Source organism: Myxine glutinosa, chromosome 2 (genome assembly GCF_964187855.1).
Source record: "Myxine glutinosa chromosome 2, kmMyxGlut1.1, whole genome shotgun sequence".
In the NCBI taxonomy this organism is placed as follows: domain Eukaryota; kingdom Metazoa; phylum Chordata; class Myxini; order Myxiniformes; family Myxinidae; genus Myxine; species Myxine glutinosa.
This window is the reverse complement of record NC_136262.1, coordinates 160,835,494-160,858,662: the sequence shown is the minus strand read 5'-3', so window position 1 is coordinate 160,858,662 and position 23,169 is coordinate 160,835,494. Positions and strand designations below refer to the sequence as shown.

The following is a 23,169-nucleotide window of genomic DNA, read 5'->3' as shown; positions in this document are numbered from 1 at the left end:
CGCCCACGAAATGCACTTCAGTGCAATGTCTGGGTTTCATGTTCAAGAGTTTGTTCCTGTACCTTTCCTGAAGTTGGTCAAATGTACTCGAACCAAGTGTGTTGAACCGCTGGATGAATGCCATTGCATCGACTACATAAACTGCATCAGATGCAGAAGGAGGCAACTCTTTTAACGGTTCCCATGACTCGGCAACCTCTGCCTGTAGAGTGGATAGATAGTTGGATTTGCAACCTTTCCGCATGGAAAATCCATTCTTCTCTGGCTCAAACAACGAGGGAGGGTACTCAAGCCATTCGTAACTAAATGCCTCAGTCCGTGCCTCATCACTCAGGTCCTGTGCGAAACAAAGTTGCCCTTGTCACTGCACTCTCCTCTCTGATGACTTCTTTCACAGTGTCCATCTTTTTCTTACTTTTCTTCAGATGCGTGGCGAATGTTTCTATCTTTGGTTGGACAATCTTGTCTGCATTCGTCATCATGGCAGCATCCATTGCCTCCAAGCCTAGACGTTTGGCATCTACCAGGGTAGTTGCTGCAAGAATCTGACCTGTGGATATGTTCATTAGTTTATCTGTCGCAAGTGAAGGATCGAATGGGTTTTTCATCTTCTCTTCCACGGTCCGTTTGATCTGCAACACGGCTTCCATGTCGTCTTTCCTCAGCTTCTCGTGGTGGTCAGATTGCGGCGAGGCCATGTGTGCCATCTGTTTTACACTTTCAGAGACAGCGGTCATGAACGGTAGAGCCTTGATGTACTTTTCTCGTGCTGATTCAGACTGTGTTATACCCTTAAAGAGGCTTGTTTTGCCTTCCCTATTGTAGGTCTGTTCAAGGGCAAGGTCTGTCCACACACCATTAAAGTCTCCTGCAGTCTGGTGAACTGTGAATTTGCCAGCTGCAAACTCCTCGTGCACTTCTGGTGCTGTTTCTGGAAGCTTTTGCATCTCACTGAGATAGATCGGAAGGCAGGACCTGTACTTACTATGGCCGGAAGCAATGGTATAGGGTAGCATATTCTGTACCTCTTGTAAGTGCTGTTGCCACAGCCCAGCTCTCAGCATGGATGTAACGCCTTAGGATAAGCCCTATGTCTATGTACATGCTCCAAAGATGGGCTGTCACTCCTAATCCCTTCTCAAAATCTCCCCAGAGCGACTCCAGTGACTATAGGCATTTCATGACTTCCTTCATGAGTGCAGCAAATTCGTCCTTCTCTTTCCTGTCAAAGGCATTTCTAAGACTTTCAAGCAGAGACGAAAGCAAAGAAAGTGTCTCCTCATTCTTCTCGAACAACCGCCATTTCTCAAATGCCTCCGACTTCAGCATGAACAATGCCTCACTCAACCATGAATGGTAACGGACCATCTTATAATAATCTTTTCCTGCCATGACTTTATTGGCTGTACCTCGACCACAGATATCACTAGAAACCAGAATGTCCTCTATGCCACTCTCCATTATGAAAAATCCAATAGATCCCAAGAAGTTCTGGGCAATATGGAATCCTCCAAGTCGAACAATAACATCTTTGTACTTTTCCAATTCCTTCCTAAACAACCCCTTTACTATGTCATATATCGCCTGGTCACAAGTCACCACCGTCTTAGCCTGACCCATCTTAAGACTCAAGGAGACAAAGTAGTCCAATGAGGTCTGGACTACATCTGCGTTGGTTGGGTTTTGTGGAAGCAATGGTCCACAACCAATCTTTGTTTTCTCTGCATGTTGCCCAGAACTGTATTCAAAGAAGCTGCTCCATGTCAGGCTACCAGTGTCCTTGTCGTTTTCACCCGTCATCAACTGTGTTGGATACATCCTCAGTAGGAACCAAACGATGTTCTTGTTAGCTAGAAAGCAGGCTTCCCCCTTGTCATCATGAGGAAGTTCAATATCACGTAATGACCTAGCCTGGCTTCTGTCCTTCAGTGTCAGTTTACTACTTACTGGAACGAATTTGTCTGGTTCACTGATAGTCAGTTTCCTGGTTTTCTTAAGGGGCACTGCCCCCACTACCTCCCCACTTCCTTCTCCCTCAAATGTGTACTGATAAATTATATTTGTTGTAGCATCAAAACTACCACCATCTTGTGTCTCTGAATGGAAGTTTAAGGCTGAAGATCGATGGTAATCATAAAGATCAGCAAGAGTGAAGCAAGTTGCTGAAACAAATGTAGCATAATAATCCCTAGCACCACACAAAAGATGAAAAGCATCAACCACCACAGTAAACCATCACTATTACGATCAATATAGGCCAGAAACAGTAGAGGGATGCAAGGAACATATTGTGACATATACATATGTGAATTATTTGATAAAGGAGCTAAATTTCCAGCTTAACCCACTTTCCGTGACCTTTTGACCTCTGCTGACCTCATGGATGGTCGAATCACGTTGAATCATGTTTCATATAAAAGCCACATTTATAACAAAAAGAATGAGTGGTAATTTGATGCACTCACCCCTGTATTATGGAATATATGGTCAATTGAATTTCCCCTACCCCTAAATTTCTTGCTTTTTTACAGTTGACGCCCCAAGTTAAAAAACGTCCTTACAGAATTCGCGCAATCCAAACTACCTTGCTAAAGTCACTTTTCTGGTGGATAACACCCCCACAGACATGATCTAGGGGTCAAACATTTTATAGCAGGGGTGTCACTTCAAAATCACTTTTTTACACATTTCCAGGCCTCGGATCCCAGACTAGTAGAGGAAGTCAGTAGGTAACCCAAGAGTAGAGTTGGCATTGGATGCCATGGGCAGAGATTTTGGAGAGCAAGGCGGGATGGTAGACTGTACCGGAAGCTAGAGATTCGTCTGGAGAGACGGCCCTGATCTCATGTTTGACATTGAGGGCCTCCATCCATTGTTGGGAGAGTATAAGCAGCATGTACAAGGTGGCAAAGATCAAACAAACACCCCTTCCCTTCAAATCTTCCCTCTCACCACTCTTTTTCAAATCTTCCCCCTCACTCCTCCTCCTCAAAGTTGCCTCTTAACTCGTCCACAAAGCTGCCTCCTCCCCCATTCCTCTGTCTACCTTAATTTCCTTCAACCGTCATCATGCCAGCTGGGTGTGGGGACCTCTCGCTCTAGCCATGGCACCTCAGCAAAGGACTTCCGTGACTGACACAATCTGTCAATTTCCCGACCCGGATCTCGGTCAATGGTACATCATCTCTTCTAGACTTGGTTATGACTAACTTCCCTGCAAATGTCTACTGTTCTGCTACAATCCGTTAATCTGATAATTTCCTTGTTAAAGTGGACATCTCTCTGGCCATTATCAAAGAGCCTCCTCAGCGTCGACGAGTCTGGCATTTCACTCGGGCCAACTGGCACGGTATTCAAGCAGCCACAATCATCTGGACTGGTCTCCCATCTCTACTCCCTCTGACATCAACTCATCCTGGGAATTCTTCCAAAGAAAATTGCTCTCTCTCATGCACAGATTTATCCCATCTCTTCTTCAGTTGTCATACCCTTCCTCCCATCCATGGTACACTGAATCTTGTGGTGAGGTAGTTGCCCTGAAACAACTTGCCTGCGCCTCATGGAAGGCTAATCCAATTGAAGGCAATCTCAGTTCCTTCCACAAAGCTCGGACCAAGTGTGTGTCTACCCCCAGAGCCAGGAAACAAGATCTCTCTACTCTCAAGACTGAACTCTCAAACCTGTCTCCCTCCTCCAAATCCTGGTGACGTCTGGTCAAATCTGTTTCTGGTGTTTGTTCCCCTTCCAATCCCCTCCCTTACCTCAAATGGCTATACATTTGACACCGCAGGTGAAAAAGCTGAATGCCTCAACTCTGTGTTTCCCTCAAAATCTTGTGTCCCAAACCCATTACTCTCTGTACCCACCGTACCCAGTTGTACCCAGCTGCTCCTGGACTCTGTGTCCTTCTCTCCTGGCAAGGTGGAGAAGTTTTGAACTGGGAGGAGAGTGTTTCTAACCACAAAGTTTCTAGTTTCTAACCAGAAAAGGAAAGAGCAGTGTTCTGGGCACTGTGCTTTTCTGGTCTTCATCAATGATTTCTCTGACTCCATGGAAAATCCTCTCTATCTTTTTGCTGATGACTCAACTCTCTGCCACTCCATATCTCAACCCTCAGATTGGCATGCAGAGCCTCCTCACTCTCTGCAGACCTGGAAAAATTCAGACTGGTCAAACAAGTGAAACATGTCTTTCAATCCTGACAAATCTCACACTCTTACTATGTTTCTCTGAAAAGACCGACTGGACAACCCTCCCATCTACTTCCTCAACAATCCTCTCCAAGAAGTTCTGTCACTCAAGCTTTTGGGTCTCACTATCTGCCATGATCTTTCCTGGGAAAACACATCTCCAAGCTGGCCTCCAAAGCCAGTTGCCGACTGGGAATTGTTGAAGAAGAAGAATTTATTTTCCTCACGTCGTGAATTTGAAATATTTATTTGAAAATGCACGGAGAGAAGTAGATCGATCATAAATCAACAATACACAGAATACCAATGAACAACACAAAACGACGGTCTACTCTCTCAGGTTGGGCAAAATACCATGGTTTTATTTGGTGAAGAGCATAAAGGAACAGGCAGTGTCTGTCAGTGCTCAAGGCTATGTTTGATGCACACACTGATAAGGACGTCCAGGAAATTAAAAATGATAAGCATTCAAAGAGTTCTTGGAGTAATCATCCAACCAGAGAGCTTGGGAGACATACAAAGTAAAGGTTCTTGCAGTTCCTCCAATAAGAGAAGTGGGTAAACAGGTTTTACGACTGGGGAGTATAACAAATTTTATAACGATGAGAGAATAAGAGAAGTCTGCAGGACCTAGGTGTGAGGCTAGGGAGCTAGGGAGCTTGGGGAGTATAACAGTAAGAGAAGTGGACACACATGATAAAGACTTTTCCCAAGGTGGATTGCTCAAAAAAACGTGTTTTGCCCAAAACCCTTACAGGATATTTTATTAAATAAATGTCCCACTTAATACATATTTATTTCATTTGTGATACTAGTACACCCGCAGACTCCGGGAGGGGCAGGAAGGGTCATTCCTCTTTGGGGTATATAGATTACAGTCGATCTATGGGCGGGTCTCAAGAACATTGGGTGTGTGTTCATTTACCAAGTTTCTTGTAGAGAGATCGACAAGTGGTTTAAGCATTTGAGCAAGCACTCCATTCAAAACCGTTAAGGAACAGCTGGCTTGGCAAGCACAAGCTAGCTGCTTGGTAAAGGAGCACAACCTGAGCTTCTCCCTTTCAGTTTCGTATCAAACAGCAGAAGAGTTTCAAAAGTTCGCTACAAAAAATGCCACGGTAGTGGCAGAAAGGGCCATGTTAATAACTCAACATTTGTGGGTTATATAGAGTACAGTAGATCTACACTCAGTTCTGTTCGTAAATCTTACTCCACGGATGTCGGGATTCCTCCAAATTTCTTCATTTAGTGTTATAAAGAGCATTAGCGACTGTTTAAAAAGCTAAGCATACGTGTTTGTGGTTTATAATATTTTTACTTCCTGTAGAAGCCGTTGCTTCCACAGAAATGCCATTTAAACTATAAGCTATTTATTCACGTTATCACTGCAGGAAAAACACCTTCGGGAAATGGGGCATTATTAGTATTAATATTGTTTTGTAATAACATTAACAATATGCGATTATCATTAATTTTGTTATTAAAAGCGTCTTTGGAAAAATGCCATGATAAATCTTCTTCTTTGGACAAACATCACGATAAAGCTAATTTAATACGGCTATACCGTATTGCCTCCATTGCCTTACGCCTCCTAATGCTGCCTTTGGCTTTTTGGCGCGAATTAACACGAGGCAGGCCGAGGAGGGTCGGGGCGGGACCGAATGAGGGCGGCAGAGGAGCTGACGGTAAGCGCGAGCCGCCAATCAGGGCTCAGAGGGTGTGGCGGCGGCACTGCGTCACAGGGCGTGGTTGGAAGGTTCGAGAAGGTTCAGGGCGTGTTGATATAAGCCGTTGCGCAAAGCCACCAGGGGCAGTTGGTGGAGTTCGAGCAGCAATTGAGGTACGAGGACCGAGTTGGCATTGAGTGGAGAAAGACGCGCATGAACCAGGATACGCGCTCGTATGAAAGTGACGCTCGGTTGAGCTGGAAGCCGAGCCGCATATAGTGCATTGTTACGCGAGTGATAACGCGCTGTGTGACCGCCAGCCGCGCTGAGAGACGCGTACTTTTCCTTCCTACCTCATCGTCTGCCTTTTGTTCGGGAGATGCGGTTCGAGGATCCTTCCACCGCCTGCTTGCCTTCTTCGCGGGACGTGCTGGGGCCGTGGAGAGCCGGACGGGGCCGTTCCTGGACAACCAAGTCGGCGCGTTTGGCCTGAACATCAACCTGCCTGCAATTCCCTGTGTGAGTGTGAACGGGCCCGAGTCTGGGGATAAGGATAAGACTGATTAAGTGCTGCTCTGTGTCCCTGCTTCTCCCGATCATTGTACATAATATTGGGAATAATAATTAAACTACTTTTGTTAGTGTCACCCCTTCCCCCCTCTCTTTCTACTGGTCCTTTTGTTATGTTGTGTCCTGGTCCATTCAGTGTTCGAGCTCTTCCATAAGCCTTGACTCTGTATACAAAGAAAAGGTAGGCCACCGTACAATTGATCCACACCCGATGTTTTGCGAGAATTCCAACCTAACGATACTGTGGGATCTTTATTGTGGTTGTTGCAGATAAAGCAGTGAAATTAAAATGTCCTTTTAAGGGTGGCATCTTTCCCTTGTGCTGTCTCCCTCGCGGTCCCCCTGTGCTGTCTTTCCCTCGCGGTCCCCCTGTGCTGTCTTTCCCTCGTGGTCCACCTGTGCTGTCTTTCCCTCGTGGTCCCCCTGTGCTGTCTTTCCCTCGTGGTCCCCCTGTGCTGTCTTTCCCTCGTGGTCCCCCTGTGCTGTCTTTCCCTCGCGGTCCCCCTGTGCTGTCTTTCCCTCATGGTCCCCCTGTGCTGTCTTTCCCTCGCGGTCTCCCTGTGCTGTCTTTCCCTCGCGGTCCCCCTGTGCTGTCTTTCCCTCGTGGTCCCCCTGTGCTGTCTTTCCCTCGCGGTCCCCCTGTGCTGTCTTTCCCTCGCGGTCCCCCTGTGCTGTCTTTCCCTCGTGGTCCCCCTGTGCTGTCTTTCCCTCGCGGTCCCCCTGTGCTGTCTTTCCCTCGCGGTCCCCCTGTGCTGTCTTTCCCTCGCGGTCCCCCTGTGCTGTCTTTCCCTCGCGGTCCCCCTGTGCTGTCTTTCCCTCGCGGTCCCCCTGTGCTGTCTTTCCCTCGCGGTCCCCCTGTGCTGTCTTTCCCTCGCGGTCCCCCTGTGCTGTCTTTCCCTCGCGGTCCCCCTGTGCTGTCTTTCCCTCGCGGTCCCCCTGTGCTGTCTTTCCCTCGCGGTCCCCCTGTGCTGTCTTTCCCTCGCGGTCCCCCTGAGCTGTCTTTCCCCCGCGGTCCCCCTGTGCTGTCTTTCCCTCGTGGTCCCCCTGTGCTGTCTTTCCCTCACGGTCCCCCTGTGCTGTCTTTCCCTCGCGGTCCCCCTGTGCTGTCTTTCCCTCGTGGTCCCCCTGTGCTGTCTTTCCCTCGCGGTCCCCCTGTGCTGTCTTTCCCTCGCGGTCCCCCTGTGCTGTCTTTCCCTCGCGGTCCCCCTGTGCTGTCTTTCCCTCGCGGTCCCCCTGTGCTGTCTTTCCCTCGCGGTCCCCCTGTGCTGTCTTTCCCTCGCGGTCCCCCTGTGCTGTCTTTCCCTCGCGGTCCCCCTGTGCTGTCTTTCCCTCGCGGTCCCCCTGTGCTGTCTTTCCCTCGCGGTCCCCCTGTGCTGTCTTTCCCTCGCGGTCCCCCTGTGCTGTCTTTCCCTCGCGGTCCCCCTGTGCTGTCTTTCCCTCACGGTCCCCCTGTGCTGTCTTTCCCTCGCGGTCCCCCTGTGCTGTCTTTCCCCCGTGGTCTCCCTGTGCTGTCTTTCCCTCGCGGTTGTCAGCTCTTTCACGAGCCTCGATTCAGTATACAAAAAAAACAAAAAAAAAACAATGTGTTCTTCCTTCCATTCGATTGTTCCTGTGTTTTCCATCATTGACTAAGCATGGTACGAATAGAACCGCTCGAATCGGGGTCCAATATTAACGGTGACTGCATGGACCACGTGGTACGCAATCCGCTCGGTGTACTCAAATTACACGTGGCTCGTGCGAGGCTTGGTTCCCCGCTTCCGTGGCGGTGCGGGTATTTAGGTACGAGCGAGACTTGGTCCCGAAACCCTACCTTGCGTTTGCCCGGAAGAGGCGTTTCAAGTCTCTCGGTTATGCCAGCCCCAGAAAGAACAAGGGGCTTAATCCCCCCTTGGTAAGGGTAAGAAGGGCGGCGGAAAACCGTAACAATATATTGACTGTCATATTTGTCACTGAGTGTTTGGTATCATCTACAGTCCTGAAATGAAGCATCTGTTGTCTGAGAGTTTAAATACTCCATTCATTGAATCTATTTACCTGAGATTGTCTGTTTCCCTTTTAAATGCTTCATAGACGGATAATAAAAATGAGATCGATTTTGAATATATCCTGCGCTTGGATAAAAGAGTGAGATAGCTGTTCTAATTGTAAAATATTTATTTTTGAATGACCATCATTGTGGCATGAGTCCAGTTCACACAGTCGATTATTTGGTCTTTTTATTGACTGTTTTCATATTATGACCTGCATATGATTGCATGATTTATTGTGGTTTCTGTTTTTGGACTTGGTCGTGTCCCCGTGGATGATCGCTTTCGCCGAACACATGAATATTTTTTCATGGAATATAAAATTTCCATGGTACTCTATTCCTAACTGGCTAGCCCAAACATTATTGTCCTTGAACCGGTGACATTTTCTAGGTTTTGAAAAAATTTCATATCGATTGTGTCAAGTTATACGAAGTAGTTTTGTTTCTTAAAAGACAAGACATTCCGACATTGTTTAATGTTTGCTATAAAGCTGTTGAGATTGTATGTTTTTTCTGTAGATTAAGATTTTTTTTCTAATTTCTGATTTTTTTTCTCATTTCAGGAGTTGCAAAAAGCATCATCACGATTTGATCTCTCCCTGGACCTCATAGCTTTTGTTCCTGCTTTCCTTGCAACACTCTTCTTTGGTGCATACAGCGACCGACATGGGCGCAGATTTCCTCTGTTCTTGACCTGCCTCGGCGATGCTATAAGCAACATCCTGATGGTCATATTCCTCTACCGTGACTTACCACTTTGGGTCATCTATGTACTCAATTTCATCACAAGTTTCTTTGGTGGTACAACAACACTGTTGGGCAGCAGTTTTGCTTATGTGGCAGATGTTAGTTCTGTGACATCTCGAAATGCACGAATTGCCTTTTTGGAGATGCTTATTGGTGGCGTTGGTTTCATTGGCTCCTTCATCTCAGGCTACGTTGGTGAAGTTATGCAGCTCTACCAAGTGATGCTTTTGGTCCTTGGGATTGACGTACTGTGCATGTTGTATGTGTGGCTGGTGATTGAAGAAACAGTAACCAGGGAGTCTTCCCAAGACAACATTCCTCAGCGAACCATCATGACTTACATGAAGGAAATACGTGATGGTTTCCGCACGTTGTGTCTGGCAGATGGTGACCTCAAAAAGAGGATCAAACTCATCCTGATGCTCATCACTTTCATGATGACTGCTCTTTATTTCTTTGGCGCTGGTGGCCTTTTTGCTAGGTACCAGATGAATGAGCCTCTTCTGTGGACCTCCTTAAAGCTTGGCTATTTTGGTGCTATGTTCTGCTTGATATACATCATGAGCTACCTTGGCGTCCATTTCTTCTCAAAGGTTTTGCCAGACATCCTCATTGCTGTCATTGGAATGACCTCTTTCGTCGGTGGAATGGTCATGATTTCCTTTGCAAAAACAGACATCTTTATGTACCTAGGTAAGTCTCCATTGCACTATTTTATGTTCGATTTTAAAGCAGTGTGCCATGGTAGGCCCCACAAAATGGCTATAGCTTGCAGAGTGGTTATTTCTCATGTTTTTCAAATGCAAATTTACATCTTCCGGTTGCAGATTGCCCTTCAAAAATGAGTTTGTGCCCTAAACATCCCTTTGACTCACCCTATATATCCAGCTATAAAATCTACTTCCCATGTTCACAAAAAGGATACATCATCATCAGTCAACGTTCCCCTTTGCAACAACCACCACCATCTTCCTCCCATCCCCACCCAAATCCATTTTCCTATTCCACGAGCATTTTTTTTTCCAGAATGTTTTTTTTCACTGATTTATCTATACGTTTATGAGAATCTCATGAATGGCATTTAGTTTTACTTCACCACAACTAACACATAACAATTATTATAATATTCTGCAGGAGGAGGCAATCCTATGGTCAAAATTTCATGTCCATCGGACTAACAGTTGTAGAATTTTCATTTTTTCATACTGATCAGATCAAGCGTTGTACTTGTCGAATCATGACGTCATAATAAAGGCAACGATGATATCATCATTAACATATCTTAGTCACCACGGGGAGTACTTGACAACGAGCCAACTTTCGATTTTTTCCATTGAGCGGTTTCGGAGATATAGAGGTGTAAATTTTTTCCAAGATGGCATCCGTACCACGTGACCAAGGACATCATGATTATTAATAGAAAACTTCTGCAGGAAGAGGCGCTCTTATGATAAAATTTCGTGTCATTCAGACCAACGGTTGCCGAGAAAATGAATTTTTAAAAGGTAGACACGCACGCCACACGTACACAACCAATTACTTAACCCTGCTTTTCGCTTCGCAAGTGCAGTCTAATTACATTTGCCAAACAGGATGGAAAAGGAAACTCATTCCACTTGGATAACAACTGCTTTCCTCATGTCCTGACATTCTAAGAAACCCATCCATTCGAAGTTAACTTACAATTGAGCAACAGAGTAATTGTTATTGAAAAATACCAATAAGTCATTTTAACTTGCATAATTTACGGGTCAATCAGATTAACAGAACCAATCAATATTCAATAAGTTGTTTTATTAATGTTGTAATCTGAGTCATAAGCATTTATGTTGAAGTCTTGATTATTAAAACATCAGTTAGCAATCAAAACATTGAATGTTGTGATAAATGGTAACGAATCACCAGACTTGGTAGTGTAATGATTCGAGTGTCTGATCTGAGTCTGGGAGGTCCGTGGTTCAAATCCTGGTCAAGTCATACCAAATACTTTAAAAATGGTACGTGCTGCTTACTTGGTTGACGTTAAACATTTAAAATGATATAAAATGAACAAACAGTGCAGGGAAGGCAATGGCAAACCACCCAGTGTAACCCTTGCCAAGCAACTGCTCCGGCAGCATCAACACTCCTAGGAGTTTGGCGAGTGTGTAACCTCCGTGAAATGACAATAAATATATGAACGCATTGGGTGCCAAGTGATGTAGATGCATTTGGTGGGACATCAAAGGATGGTGTAAGCAGCTCTTATCCGACTGCAGTCATCAGATTGTGTCCTTTGCTATGTTTTTATGAAAGTAGGAGGTGAGCAGAAACAATTGCTCGGTTAGATGATGTTTTCTTTTTGGTTTTGTTAATTACCCTAAACTTTTTATGCTGAAGTTGTGGTTGGAGAGAGAATGTAGAGCAAGGTGTAGTAAGATTAATTGCACACTATATTCCCACCTGTGGCATAACCGAGTGTGTTGGTAGAATGGGGTTCTTGGATTTTTTCAACACTAGGGCATGCCCGTACTATATACGTATATATCTAAAAGTATATCCCCCCCTCTATTTACATGCAATGGTTTGGTCCAAAGCGAACGGCTTGCGAGTACGGTGACAATCCTCCTCCTAGGTGACAATCCTCCTCCTCCTCCTCCTCCTCCATGCCCGTACTATATATACAGTATATCTAAAAGTATATCCCCCCCTCTATTTACATGCAATGGTTTGGTCCAAAGCGAACGGCTTGCGAGTACGGTGACAATCCCCCCCCTCTATTTACATGAAATGGTTTGGTCCAAAGCGAACGGCTTCCGGAGTTTGGTAAAGAAAAGAAATCGCCATCGCGTGCACAAACGCGCAGGAAAGCGAATGAATCGCAAATTCGTTTTTATTAGTTTTATTATTAGTTTTAAAACATAGTTTAACGCCAACATAGTTTGCAAACGTGAAATAAATGAATACGCTCTCAAATGTGCCATCCGAGGCAGAGTGTGTCCGCCACGTTCGGCACACGCGATAGTTCGCTGCTCTCTGATTGGTTGAATCGTTTTTTGGACATAGCTCGGTAAGTAATTGTCCGATTAATATGAAACCTTGAAAAGGCACATCCTCGGGTCCCCAGCAATATACCTGGCAAGTTAAAAGTATATCGGACCCGTGGTTGTCGAGAAACAGCGGTCACAGACAAACAAACGTACAGACGTACAGACAGACAGACAGAGATTACTGGAATTATAGATAGATGAATGTGTTTAGAGAAAGGAAATTTGCAAATGTAAAAGATTAATAAGCAATGATTAAAGAAACTACAACTTTTCTGGACAGATTAAAGCCACTTTAAGTCAATCATTAAAAATAGGATCCTCATCCTATTCATTCATTTCTCATTCCTCATTCATTGCTCATTCATTATCCTCAATCGTTGCTCAAAATGTGTCCTCAATATCTCTCCTCATTTTGACCCTGTTTTCTTTCTTTCTCCATTCTAGTGAACGTTCCAATGATGTTTGCAGTTATGCCAGCTCCGGTTCTACGCTCAATGCTTTCTAAGCTGGTAAACCCAAATGAACAAGGTATCCTTCATTTTCTTCACAAGATTATCTTTTTTTTTTTCATTTTTGTAAACATCTAACAACTTGCATGTGATTTTTTTTTTTTTTTAACTCTTTACTTTGTCAGGTAAGTCATCCAAGAGATCTTGCTTTCTGTGTCTTGCAGGTGCAGTGTTTTCTGCTGTAGCTTGTGGGGAAATGATTAGTGCTCTACTCGCCAGTATCATCTTCAACAATGTCTACGCAGCCACGGTGTCTTGGTACCCAGGATTCGCCTTCCTGCTTGCAGCTGCTATCGTCGTATTCCCTTTGACTCTACTTGGGTATGACAAGGCAGTTGTAGAACTATAATAGTCATGGTCATTCTCATTTCATAAGATGTCAGTTAAAGATGTTTGTTAATGAGTAGACAACATCTCAATGTGCATAAAGAATGTCCTTAATCACAATAGTTTTGATTATACGTAAAAATATAAAGGGACTTGGATTAGAAGAATTGCATGAATTTTTTTATTTGATGAAAACGACTGAAGTCAAATTTAGACGGCAGAGATAAACATTAAGAGGTTTGGCATTCGGAAATATTTGAGAGCACTTTAGTGAGCAGTATCTATTTTGAATACATCCTTAGTGAGTCCAGGCCCTGAAGTTGAACAAATCCCAGACGCTGACTTGAAAAGCCAAAACTCGATCTTGGAGGATGGTGACGTCGGAGAAAACTCACCATGAGGATGTGGGGTTGTCAGAGTAGACTTGTCTTCGAAGATTTGGCAAGGTCGTAAGCCTTACAAAGACACTGGAGATCACTTTACGTTGGGTTACATTTCCATGCTGAGTAGGCAAGTTGCTTCTTGGGAATAAACTCAACACTGCAATCTATGAAAAAGGTTCAAAAGCTTGGCAAGCCACCTGCATGGAGGAAGAGGTTAATTTTATTTGTATTTTTTGATAAAACATCTTGGTTTGTGGAGGATCATGTGGTAAGAGAGGATGAAAAGGAAACCTAATGACAGTGGGAACAAAATAAGCAAGAGAAACAAGTAGAAAATGTCATAGCCCTCGCCGTGGTTTTATTAAATTTGCTGTGCAGAGTTAAAGGCTAAGTCAGCCATCTTTGGTCGGATGACAAAACCAAATCTTCTGCATATGTATACAACATGACGGTATAGATATGCACATCATTTTGATTCGTGATTTGATGTAAGTCAGCCGACTGGCGGCCATTTTAGTTGTTAAAAACCCGATGTTGAAACTTTCGTCAACCGGTTGTTGGACCTGCATTTACCGATCTTGTTCAAACTTGGCACACAAATAATGAATGATGGCTTACATATGCACTTAATTGTTTTTCGAGATCAGATTCAACCGACTGGCGGCCATTTTGATAAACGTGTCCCTAACCATTTTTTGGACATGCGTGGACCAATTTTGTTCAAACTTGGCACAAAGGCAATACATGACTATACATTTGCAGAAGATTTTGTTTTGTAATCCGACCAAATATGGCCGACGGCGGCCATTGCAGTTGATCGTTTTTAGCAATCTGGTCAAAGATGGCCGACGGGCGGCCATTGCAGTTAATATTGTGCATGTCCAATCGTGACGGAGAGTTGCAGTTGGGGGCGGGGAGCGAGAAGAGAGTGCATGTCCAAGCGTTACGGAGCGATACAGGTGGTACATGTCACTTGGCCAACTCTCTTACGCACTATAACTATGTGACGCACATCATCAACATTCATTAACCAATAACCCAATCATACGCAATATTCCATGTCACATGACCACGCAAGTGTGCATACACGTAAATCTTGTAAATATGGGCTCGTCCTTTAACTCCGTACAGCAAAATTACTAAAACCTGGGGGCGATAACATTTTTTGTCTTTGTCTCACTGTTATTGTTTTTTTTTTTTTTTTTTTTTTTTTTTTTTTTTGCCTTTCCCCCACACAGTGGGAGACAGGGTTTTGTAATCGCTTTTGTGTGTCTGTCCAGGCCGTAACTCATAACTCTTTTACCATTTGAGCTTTTGTCATCTAATTTTTCAACAAACTTTTATTTTGAGAATCTGGAGAAAATAATTTAAAATGGGGTCAAAATGTGAAAGGGAAAAGTCAGAGTGACTATAAATAGCCATTATTAGCGGCGCCACAGAATATCTGCACAAGCTGCGGGTTTTTTTTCACCTTGGAGACGAATCCCGGGAATGTGGAAAAGCGCTATCACATAGAGGCCCGTAAACTGTTTACTTCTCACCACAGAAAACTATTAAATGCAAAGTGATAATGTTACATCTTGATAATGATCGTCAGTTTGTACAGACCATAATATTTTTACCATTGGAGCTTTTATCATCAAGTTTCCCTCATGCAAATATGGAGAAGTTAATAATTTAATCAAAAGGGCAAAGTCACGGTGAGTACAAATAGGCCTTATCAGCTCATCCGCAGCGCCTTGATGAGACCCTCCCTTCCCTCCCCACTCCCCCCCATTTTTTGGAACGGAATTGGGAGGGAGCAGAATACAATAATTGATTGATGAATTGCGTAATTAAAATAAACAAAAATAATAATCGTAAAATAATTAATTTATTAATCATTTGGCTTATAGCATCCCTGAACCACCACTGTTTTATCCGAATCAGTAACTTTTTGAAAATTAAGTTATCGAAAATTGAGCACCAGTTCACTGGTAATTCCCTGTGTGTCGCAAGAGGCGACTAATAAGGTTGGCGGCAGGAAGGGCATCCGGCCATAAAACATTGCTTCAAAAAGGGGACCACGGTGCCCAAAAAAGGCCAACCCCTGCTCTGCGGGGGAAAATGGCCTCTAAAGGTGGTTCGCTTTCTTTTCTTACTCTTTCTGCTGCCAGAACCTGGTGTTGGCTTAGCGGTTAGGGTGCCGGCTTGGGATCCTAGGATCCTGGGTTCGAATCCCAGTCGATCACTGAATTAGCGCCAGGGGGGTTGACTCAGCCTGTCATCCTTCCAAGGTCGGCAAATTGAGAACCAGCTTGCTGGGATGAATGATCCCAGTGTGTACCCCGGTTTAGAATAGGTACACTGTATCCCTGCGTATCATAAGAGGCGACCAAGGGTTGGTGTCAGGAAGGGCATCCGGCCATAAAAAAAAAACATTGCCTCAAACAGGGAACCATGATTGTCATGGTGCCCGCAAGGCTAACCCCTGCTCTAGCGGGGAAAATGGCCTTAAAACGATCATTCATTCATTCATTTTTCACTCTTTCTGCTGCCACTACCTTACGAGGGAGACCATTTTGTGCAATAACTACTATCTGAGTGAATGACTCTTGGCTTATTGCCATCATAACTCTCCTCTTCTTTACTCTCAGGCCATTGCTTTTTCTTCCTTTGCTCTCCCTGATCCTATTACTGCCTGTTTTGCTTAAAAAATATTCTGCACTTATCATCTTTACCCTTCATTATCTTAAATATCTCGATCCTCGTCGGTCTTCATTTCATCGTCATCGGCTAAACAAGCGAGGAAAGGACAAGACGAGGCTTCTTGAGGCTCGTTTGCACAACGTGCTTGAGGCCTCCTTTCAGCTTCCTGAGGCTCGTTTGCACGACGTGCTCGAGGCCTCCTTTCCTGCTTCCTGAGGCTCGTTTGCATGACGTGCTTGAGGCCTCCTTTCCTGCTTCCCGAGGCTCGTTTGCACGACGTGCTTGAGGCCTCCTTTCCTGCTTCCTGAGGCTCGTTTGCACGACGTGCTTGAGGCCTCCTTTCCTGCTTCCTGAGGCTCGTTTGCACGACGTGCTTGAGGCCTCCTTTCCTGCTTCCTGAGGCTCGTTTGCACGACGTGCTTGAGGGCTCCGAGTGCTTCTGCTCACTGGGGATCTCACCTTCGAAAGTGTTGCGTTTACATTCTGTACGCCCGGCCATCTTAGCTGCTTAACTTGCAGTGTAAACGAACCTTTTCTTTGTTATCAATGGTGATCTCAAGCTTGTGGAGGAGCTTGTATGTGTAATGTATTTGGGAGGACGACTCGGCCATCCTTGTGCTTTTACATGAATTACAATGACTTGGACCGGTGTGTACGGTGTGTACCCTGGTTAGAATAGGTACACCGTATCCCTGCGTGTCGTAAGAGGCGACTAAGAGGGTTGGCGTCAGGAAGGGCATCCGGCCATAAAAACATTGCCTCAAAAAGAGAACCATGACAATTACAACTACATATGGGCAGGGTACAGCCCGAAGTGGAGATCGGTTTCTGAGGTTTGGGACATGGAATGTAGGGACAATGACAGGGAGATCAGGAGAAGTGGTGGAAGTATTGATCAGAAGAAGAGTGGACATATGTTGTGTGCAAGAGACGAGATGGAAGGGAAGTGGTGTGAGAATGGTGAAGGGTAGGCAGGGACAGAAATACAAGTTTGTGTGGCAAGGGTGCCGGGAGGGCGTGAATGGTGTTGGTGTCCTGTTTTCTGAGGAGTTTGTAGACAGTGTGGTGAGTGTGACGAGAGTGAGTGATAGGTTGATGATGGTGAAAATGATGATTGGAAAGCTCTTGGAGAACGTCATCTCGGGATATGCTTCGCAGGTTGGTCGGAGCGATGAAGAGAAGGCCAAGTTCTGGTGTGCGATAGAGAAGCTGATGGAAAACGTGAAAGCTGAGGAAGTTGTTGTGGTAGGAGGAGACCTAAATGGACATGTGGGAAGGAGTATGGATGGTTTTGAGGGAGTTCATGGGGGTTACGGATATGGTGTGAGAAATGGAGAAGGTGAAAGGATTTTGGAGTTTGCTGATGGAGCTGATTTGTTGATTTGTAATACTCAGTTCCAGAAAGGGGATAATAAGCTTGTTACATACACGTCAGGTGGGTCGATGACAACCGTTGACTACCTGATGGTGCGTAGGCGAGATAGGGGGCACCTCCGGGACACAAAGGTGATCCCAGGGGAGGAGGCTGTTTCACAGCACCACTTGGTTGTCTGCGACATAAGGGTGAAAGGTGCGAGGAGAGCTCGGCAGGTGAAGTACCAACCGAGAATGAAGTTGTGGAGGTTGAAAGAGGTGACAGTAAGGGAGGCATTAAAAGAGAGGCTGAGTAGGGTAGAGGATGATGTGGTTGAGCTTGAACGTGGTTGGATGTCAATGAAAGATAGTCTGTTGGGAGCCGTTGGTGAGGTATGTGGATGGACAAAAGGACCACCGAGGCACTCGGAAACATGGTGGTGGGATGATGAAGTTGGAAAGAGGATTGACGAGAAGAGGAAGAAGTTCAAGGAGTGGCAGAAGGTGAAGGGTACGGGAGCAGAAAAAGCCGAGCATGAAAGTTATAAGGCAGCCAAGAAGGCTGCAAAGAAAGAGGTAGCAAAGCCGCAGGAGGCATGTAGGAAAATGTTCGGAGAACGCTTGGATTCGGAAGAGGGTCAGAGAGCGGCATTCAGGATTGCAAAGCAGATAGCGAAAGAGAGGTGTGATGTGATGGGGGTGAGTTGCTTGAAGGATGAAGTGGGACAAATTGTTGTGGACCCAGATGGAATTAAAGGAAGATGGAAAAGATATATGGAAATGCTGTTGAATACAGAGAATGAATGGGATGGCAACATAGAGAGTAACCCAGTTTTAGGACCGGCAGAGAAGATAACTGAGAAGGAAGTTGAGGAAGCGATAAAAGCAATGAAGAGTAGAAAAGCGGGAGGGCCGACGGGAGTTGTGGGAGATATGTTGAAGGCAGCAGGAAGTTGGGGTGTGAAGAGAATGGCAGAGATCTGTAATCTGGTGGTGAAAGAAGGTCGCATTCCAGTGGATTGGGAACTGAGTACCCTCGTCCCTCTATACAAGGGGAAAGGTGACCCTCTGGAGTGTGGCTCGTACCGAGCGATAAAGTTATTGGAGCATGGAATGAAGGTATTGGAAAGGGTGTTGGAGAGGAGGATAAGGAAGAAGGTGAAGATCGACGAAATGCAGTTTGGATTTATGCCAGGAAGAGGAACGACAGACGCGCTCTTTATTGTGAGGCAGTTGCAGGAGAAGTACATGGAGAAGAGGAAGAAGTTGTTTCTTGGGTTTGTTGATCTGGATAAAGCATTCGATAGGGTTCCACGCAAAGTATTGACATGGGCGTTGAGGAAGTTAGAAGTGGAGGAATGGTTGATCAGAGTTGTGATGGCAATGTACAAAAGAGCGCGCACAGCTGTAAGGACGAAGGGCGGGAACAGTGGTGAGTTTGAGGTGAAGGTGGGAGTGCATCAGGGGTCGGTACTAAGTCCACTACTATTTGTAGCTGTGATGGAGGTGCTGGCTCAGAACGTAAAGGAGGGTTTACCATGGGAGTTGTTGTATGCAGCTGATCTGGTGTTGATTGCAGAAAGTATGGATGGATTGAAGGAAAAGATGAACAAGTGGAAGGAATGTATGGAGACAAAAGGTCTGAAGGTGAATATAGGAAAGACAAAGGTGATGGCAAGTGGTAAAGCATGTGGTGAGGTGGAAAGAACTGGGAAGTGGCCATGTGCTGTGTGCAGGAAGGGTGTCGGAGTGAACTCCATTCAATGTACAATGTGCGCTGAGTGGGTTCATCAAAAATGTAGCGGTCTGAGAGGGTCATTAACCAGTGTGGCAGCTACATTCAAATGTAAGGTGTGCACAGAGGGAGCTGCAGATGGAGGAAACGTTGAGTTGGATCTTGGAGACGGCGTGAAGCTGGAAGGTGTGAAAACATTTTGCTACCTCGGAGACATGCTGAATGGAGAAGGTGGATCAGACTCGGCAATGGTTGCTCGAGTGAGATGTGCATGGAAGAAGTTTCGGGAACTGAGTGGCGTGCTGATGAGGAGGGGAGTGTCGTTGAAGCTGAAGGGAAAGGTGTATGCTGCATGTGTGAGAAGTGTTATGATTTATGGGAGCGAGACATGGGTCATGAATGTGGAGCAGCAACGAAGGCTGGAAAGGGTGGAAATGCGAATGGTTCGGTGGATGTGCGTAGTATCATTGAGAGAGAGAAAGACAAATGATGAATTGCGAAAGATGATGGGAATAGAGCCTGTGATTGATGCTGTGAAGAGGAACAGGTTGAGATGGTTTGGTCATGTGTTGAGGAAGGATGAAAGTGACTGGTTGAGAAGAGTGATGGAAATGAATGTAGAAGGAAGTAGAGGACAGGGAAGACTTGGCTAAAGATGGTGGAAGAAGAAATGCGGGCCAGGGGGTTAACAAGGAGAGATACAGAATATAGGGCAAAATGGAGAAGATTGTCATGGGGACCACAAGGCTAACCCCCGCTCTTGCAGGGAAAATGGCCTTAAAATGCATGTTGTTGTTGTTGTATCTTAAATATCTCGATCAACCCCCCTCATATAATCACCTCCCTTCTATGTTCAGCCGCTCCTCATAGCTTGGTCTATATAGCCCCCGGAATCGATCCCTTCGCTGAACCCTCTTTTGCAGCTATCCTTCCTCAGATGTGGTGATTAATACTCGACCAAATATTATAGATGAGGCCTCTCCCCCATATCATATGATAGAATGTGAACCAGCTGCTTCTCTTTTTCATTCGCCTCCTGCATTAATTACCCCAGAGCCTTTTCACAAATGTGCTCAAATATCGCTCGGTACGGAAGACGTGTCACACTTCAACTTTTTTGAATTTTTAGTCAGCATTTTTTGCTGAAAGATTGTTGAATATGGAGAAGAATGCAAATCAAATAAATAAATAAAAATACAAATTGTAAATTAATGATTTTATGCAGCCTTGACCTTTGAGCATTAGATCTAAAAAAAAAATTTTTTAAATCAGCTTCCAGCTTTTGATTGGTGAACCAATTCTGTGACCCATCATACAAATTCTTAACATTTCAAGTGAATCGGATGAAATTGATGTTTTTTGTGATGCTGACCTTTGACCTTTTGACCAAATTATTCATTTGCCTTAACCGTATTATCATAATAAAGCTTTGTTAAAATTTGATGACAAAGCTGAAATGGGTAATTAAAACTTCAGGTCAATTGGTTGAAAATTGCTGATTTTAGGGGACGCTGATTTTTGATCTTTGAACAAAATTATGAATTTGTCTTCTCCATATTCACAAAATATAACTTTGTTGAAAATGTGATGACAAAAGCTCGTGGTAAAAAAAAGTTATGGCTCGGACAGACGACACACAAGTGAATGCAAAACCCCATCTCCCTGCACAGGGGACAGGCTAAATAGAACAAATTGAATTTTTTATGGGATGGGCTAGATATAGGATGGTGTGAAGTGATGTCACATAACCCCCTCTTCTCTTATCGGTCTGATGAAGTTTCTGCAATTTATTGGTGATAATAATCATAAAAGAAGTGTCTGGCGCAAGTGTCTGCAACTATTGCGGTTAAAATGACGTCTGTATATTCAAATTTTGATGCATTTTCACACCCAACATAACAAAGGTTTTTATTATTACCCTCGCCTGATGAGGGTATTGCATTTGAGTCCGTTTGTCTGTCTGTTTGTTTGTCTGCACATAATAAATATGATTTTCTCTGCCACCGTCGGTCCGATTGACAGGAAATTTTCATCATACGTGCAACTCTTTAGCTCTTTCACCAGCCTCGATGTTGTATACAAAAAAAACAAAAACTCCACCTGTATAATTTTTTTTCATGATAATTATGATGTCATAGTTCACGTGGTTCGGCCGCCATCTTGGAAAAATCGAAAAACTTTGCACCTCTATATCGCCGAAAGCGCTGTATATAAAAATTGAGACATGGCTCATTGTAAAGAACTCTCCATGGGGAATAAAATATGTTAATGATGTCATAGGTGCCTCCATTATGACGTCATAATTCGACAAGTACAAATCTTCATCCTATTAAGATGAAATTTCTTGAGCGCCATGTCGGCATAAATTGGTGGAGAAAAAAAAATATCGGTCACGTGGTTTGGCTGCCATCTTGGAAAAAACCGAAAAACTTTGCACCTCTATATCTCTGAAAGCACTGAATAGAAAAGATTGAGACATGGCTCATTGTAAAGAACTATCCATGGGGAATAAAATGTGTTAATGATGACGTCATAGGTGCCTCCATTATGACATCATAATTCGACAAGTACAAAACTTCATCCAATCAAGATGAAATTTATTGAGCATAATCTAGGAATAAATTAGTTTAGAAAAAAATAATGATGACGTCATCGGTCACGTGGTTCGGCCGCCATATTTATTTTAACACAGCCTTAAAAACCACTGAAAATACATCCTGGTGAGGGTTTGCAATCTCTGATTGCTCTTTCTTGTTTATTTTGTGGTGTGTGCAGGATTTTGTGGTTTATGAATCGTTCAGACACATCGCAGCAAAGACTTTTGCTTGAGGCAGATGCCGAACCATTGCACTATGGAAGCATTCAGAGTACTTGATGGATCAAGGGGTGCGTGTGTGTGCATGTGCGTGTATGTGGACACGGCTGGCACATATAGGTCTTCTGTAAGTTTTTATAATGTATATATTTCTATTTGTAGTTCAATTTCTTATTAGAATCAACCAAATAAGATGAAGTTATATTCTGCTGTTTTTGTTGTGCCTTTCATTTGTCAATATTGCTCTTTCATAATGTGGCATTTTTATTGGGATTCAAAGCACCTAATGGGGTATCGGCTAAACTTGCGTTTTTCAAAAGATGTTTTTTTTCATTATTGCTGTTTTTTGTGATTTCCATGTGTAAATGGTGTGTGGACATGTCACATTATTTGTGTGTATGGGTAGGCAACACTGGGCAACACTGGTCTACTTATGTTTAAAACAAAAAAGTATTGATAATAATAAATGATTGTGAAATGTTTGCAGAGTTCTGTATTCGAAAAGATTTGTGTGAAAGTGGAACAAGCTATAATGTTTCTGTAAACCTTTGATCTGTACAGAATAATTACCGAGGTGCAAGAATTTTCCGGATTTAGGATCATCTGCAAAAGGCAAGCTTCTTCAATGCCCAAAAGAATCTCACATCTGAAGCACCCGTTAAAACAGGAACCTTAGCAGCGAGTTAGACTCAGAAGATGGGCCGAATGATCATTTATTACTTATTGCACTGCGTTTATTTAATTAATTCTAACTTTACTGTTCTCCAAGGAAGTTCGACAGGGCAGAAATAATGGTGGCTCACACACACGAAAACAGATAGCTGAAACGCGTTTTCTTACCTTTTAAAGGATTTAGTTGTAAAATAAATAGGGAAAAGTGTAACAAGCTGCTATAAACAAAAGCAGAACAAATCCATGCAAGTCAAATGGACATAGAGGTAAATGGGGTATTCAAACGTGTATGTGCATTGATTGAAAGCAAAACCGAGAAAGCATCGGAAAATGCAAAGCCCGTCCATGTCTGTTTTTTTCAGACATCTTCCATATTCTCAAAATATGCAAATTCTTAAAATTGGACAAAAATTGACAATTTTATGCAACTTTGACGTTTTGATCTTTAAAAA

The 23,169-nt window shown here is 44.1% G+C and overlaps 1 protein-coding gene across 2 annotated transcripts in view; it reads left to right on the top strand.

Annotated features, from left to right (window-relative positions):
• LOC137418734 (lysosomal proton-coupled steroid conjugate and bile acid symporter SLC46A3) overlaps positions 1 to 22,527 on the top strand; it is a 29,691-nt gene extending 7,164 nt beyond the window's left edge. The window contains exons 3-7 of one of the 2 annotated variants that reach the window (XM_068104844.2): positions 6,237 to 6,376; positions 9,023 to 9,899; positions 12,680 to 12,763; positions 12,909 to 13,065; positions 22,006 to 22,527. In XM_068104844.2, the coding sequence (XP_067960945.2) occupies positions 6,237 to 6,376; positions 9,023 to 9,899; positions 12,680 to 12,763; positions 12,909 to 13,065; positions 22,006 to 22,105 (1,358 nt within the window). In that variant the 3' untranslated portion in view covers positions 22,106 to 22,527. The remainder of the gene's footprint in view (positions 1 to 6,236; positions 6,377 to 9,022; positions 9,900 to 12,679; positions 12,764 to 12,908; positions 13,066 to 22,005) is intronic. The other variant, XM_078771869.1, reaches the window with a different exon arrangement.
• Positions 22,528 to 23,169: the final 642 nt, after the last annotated feature.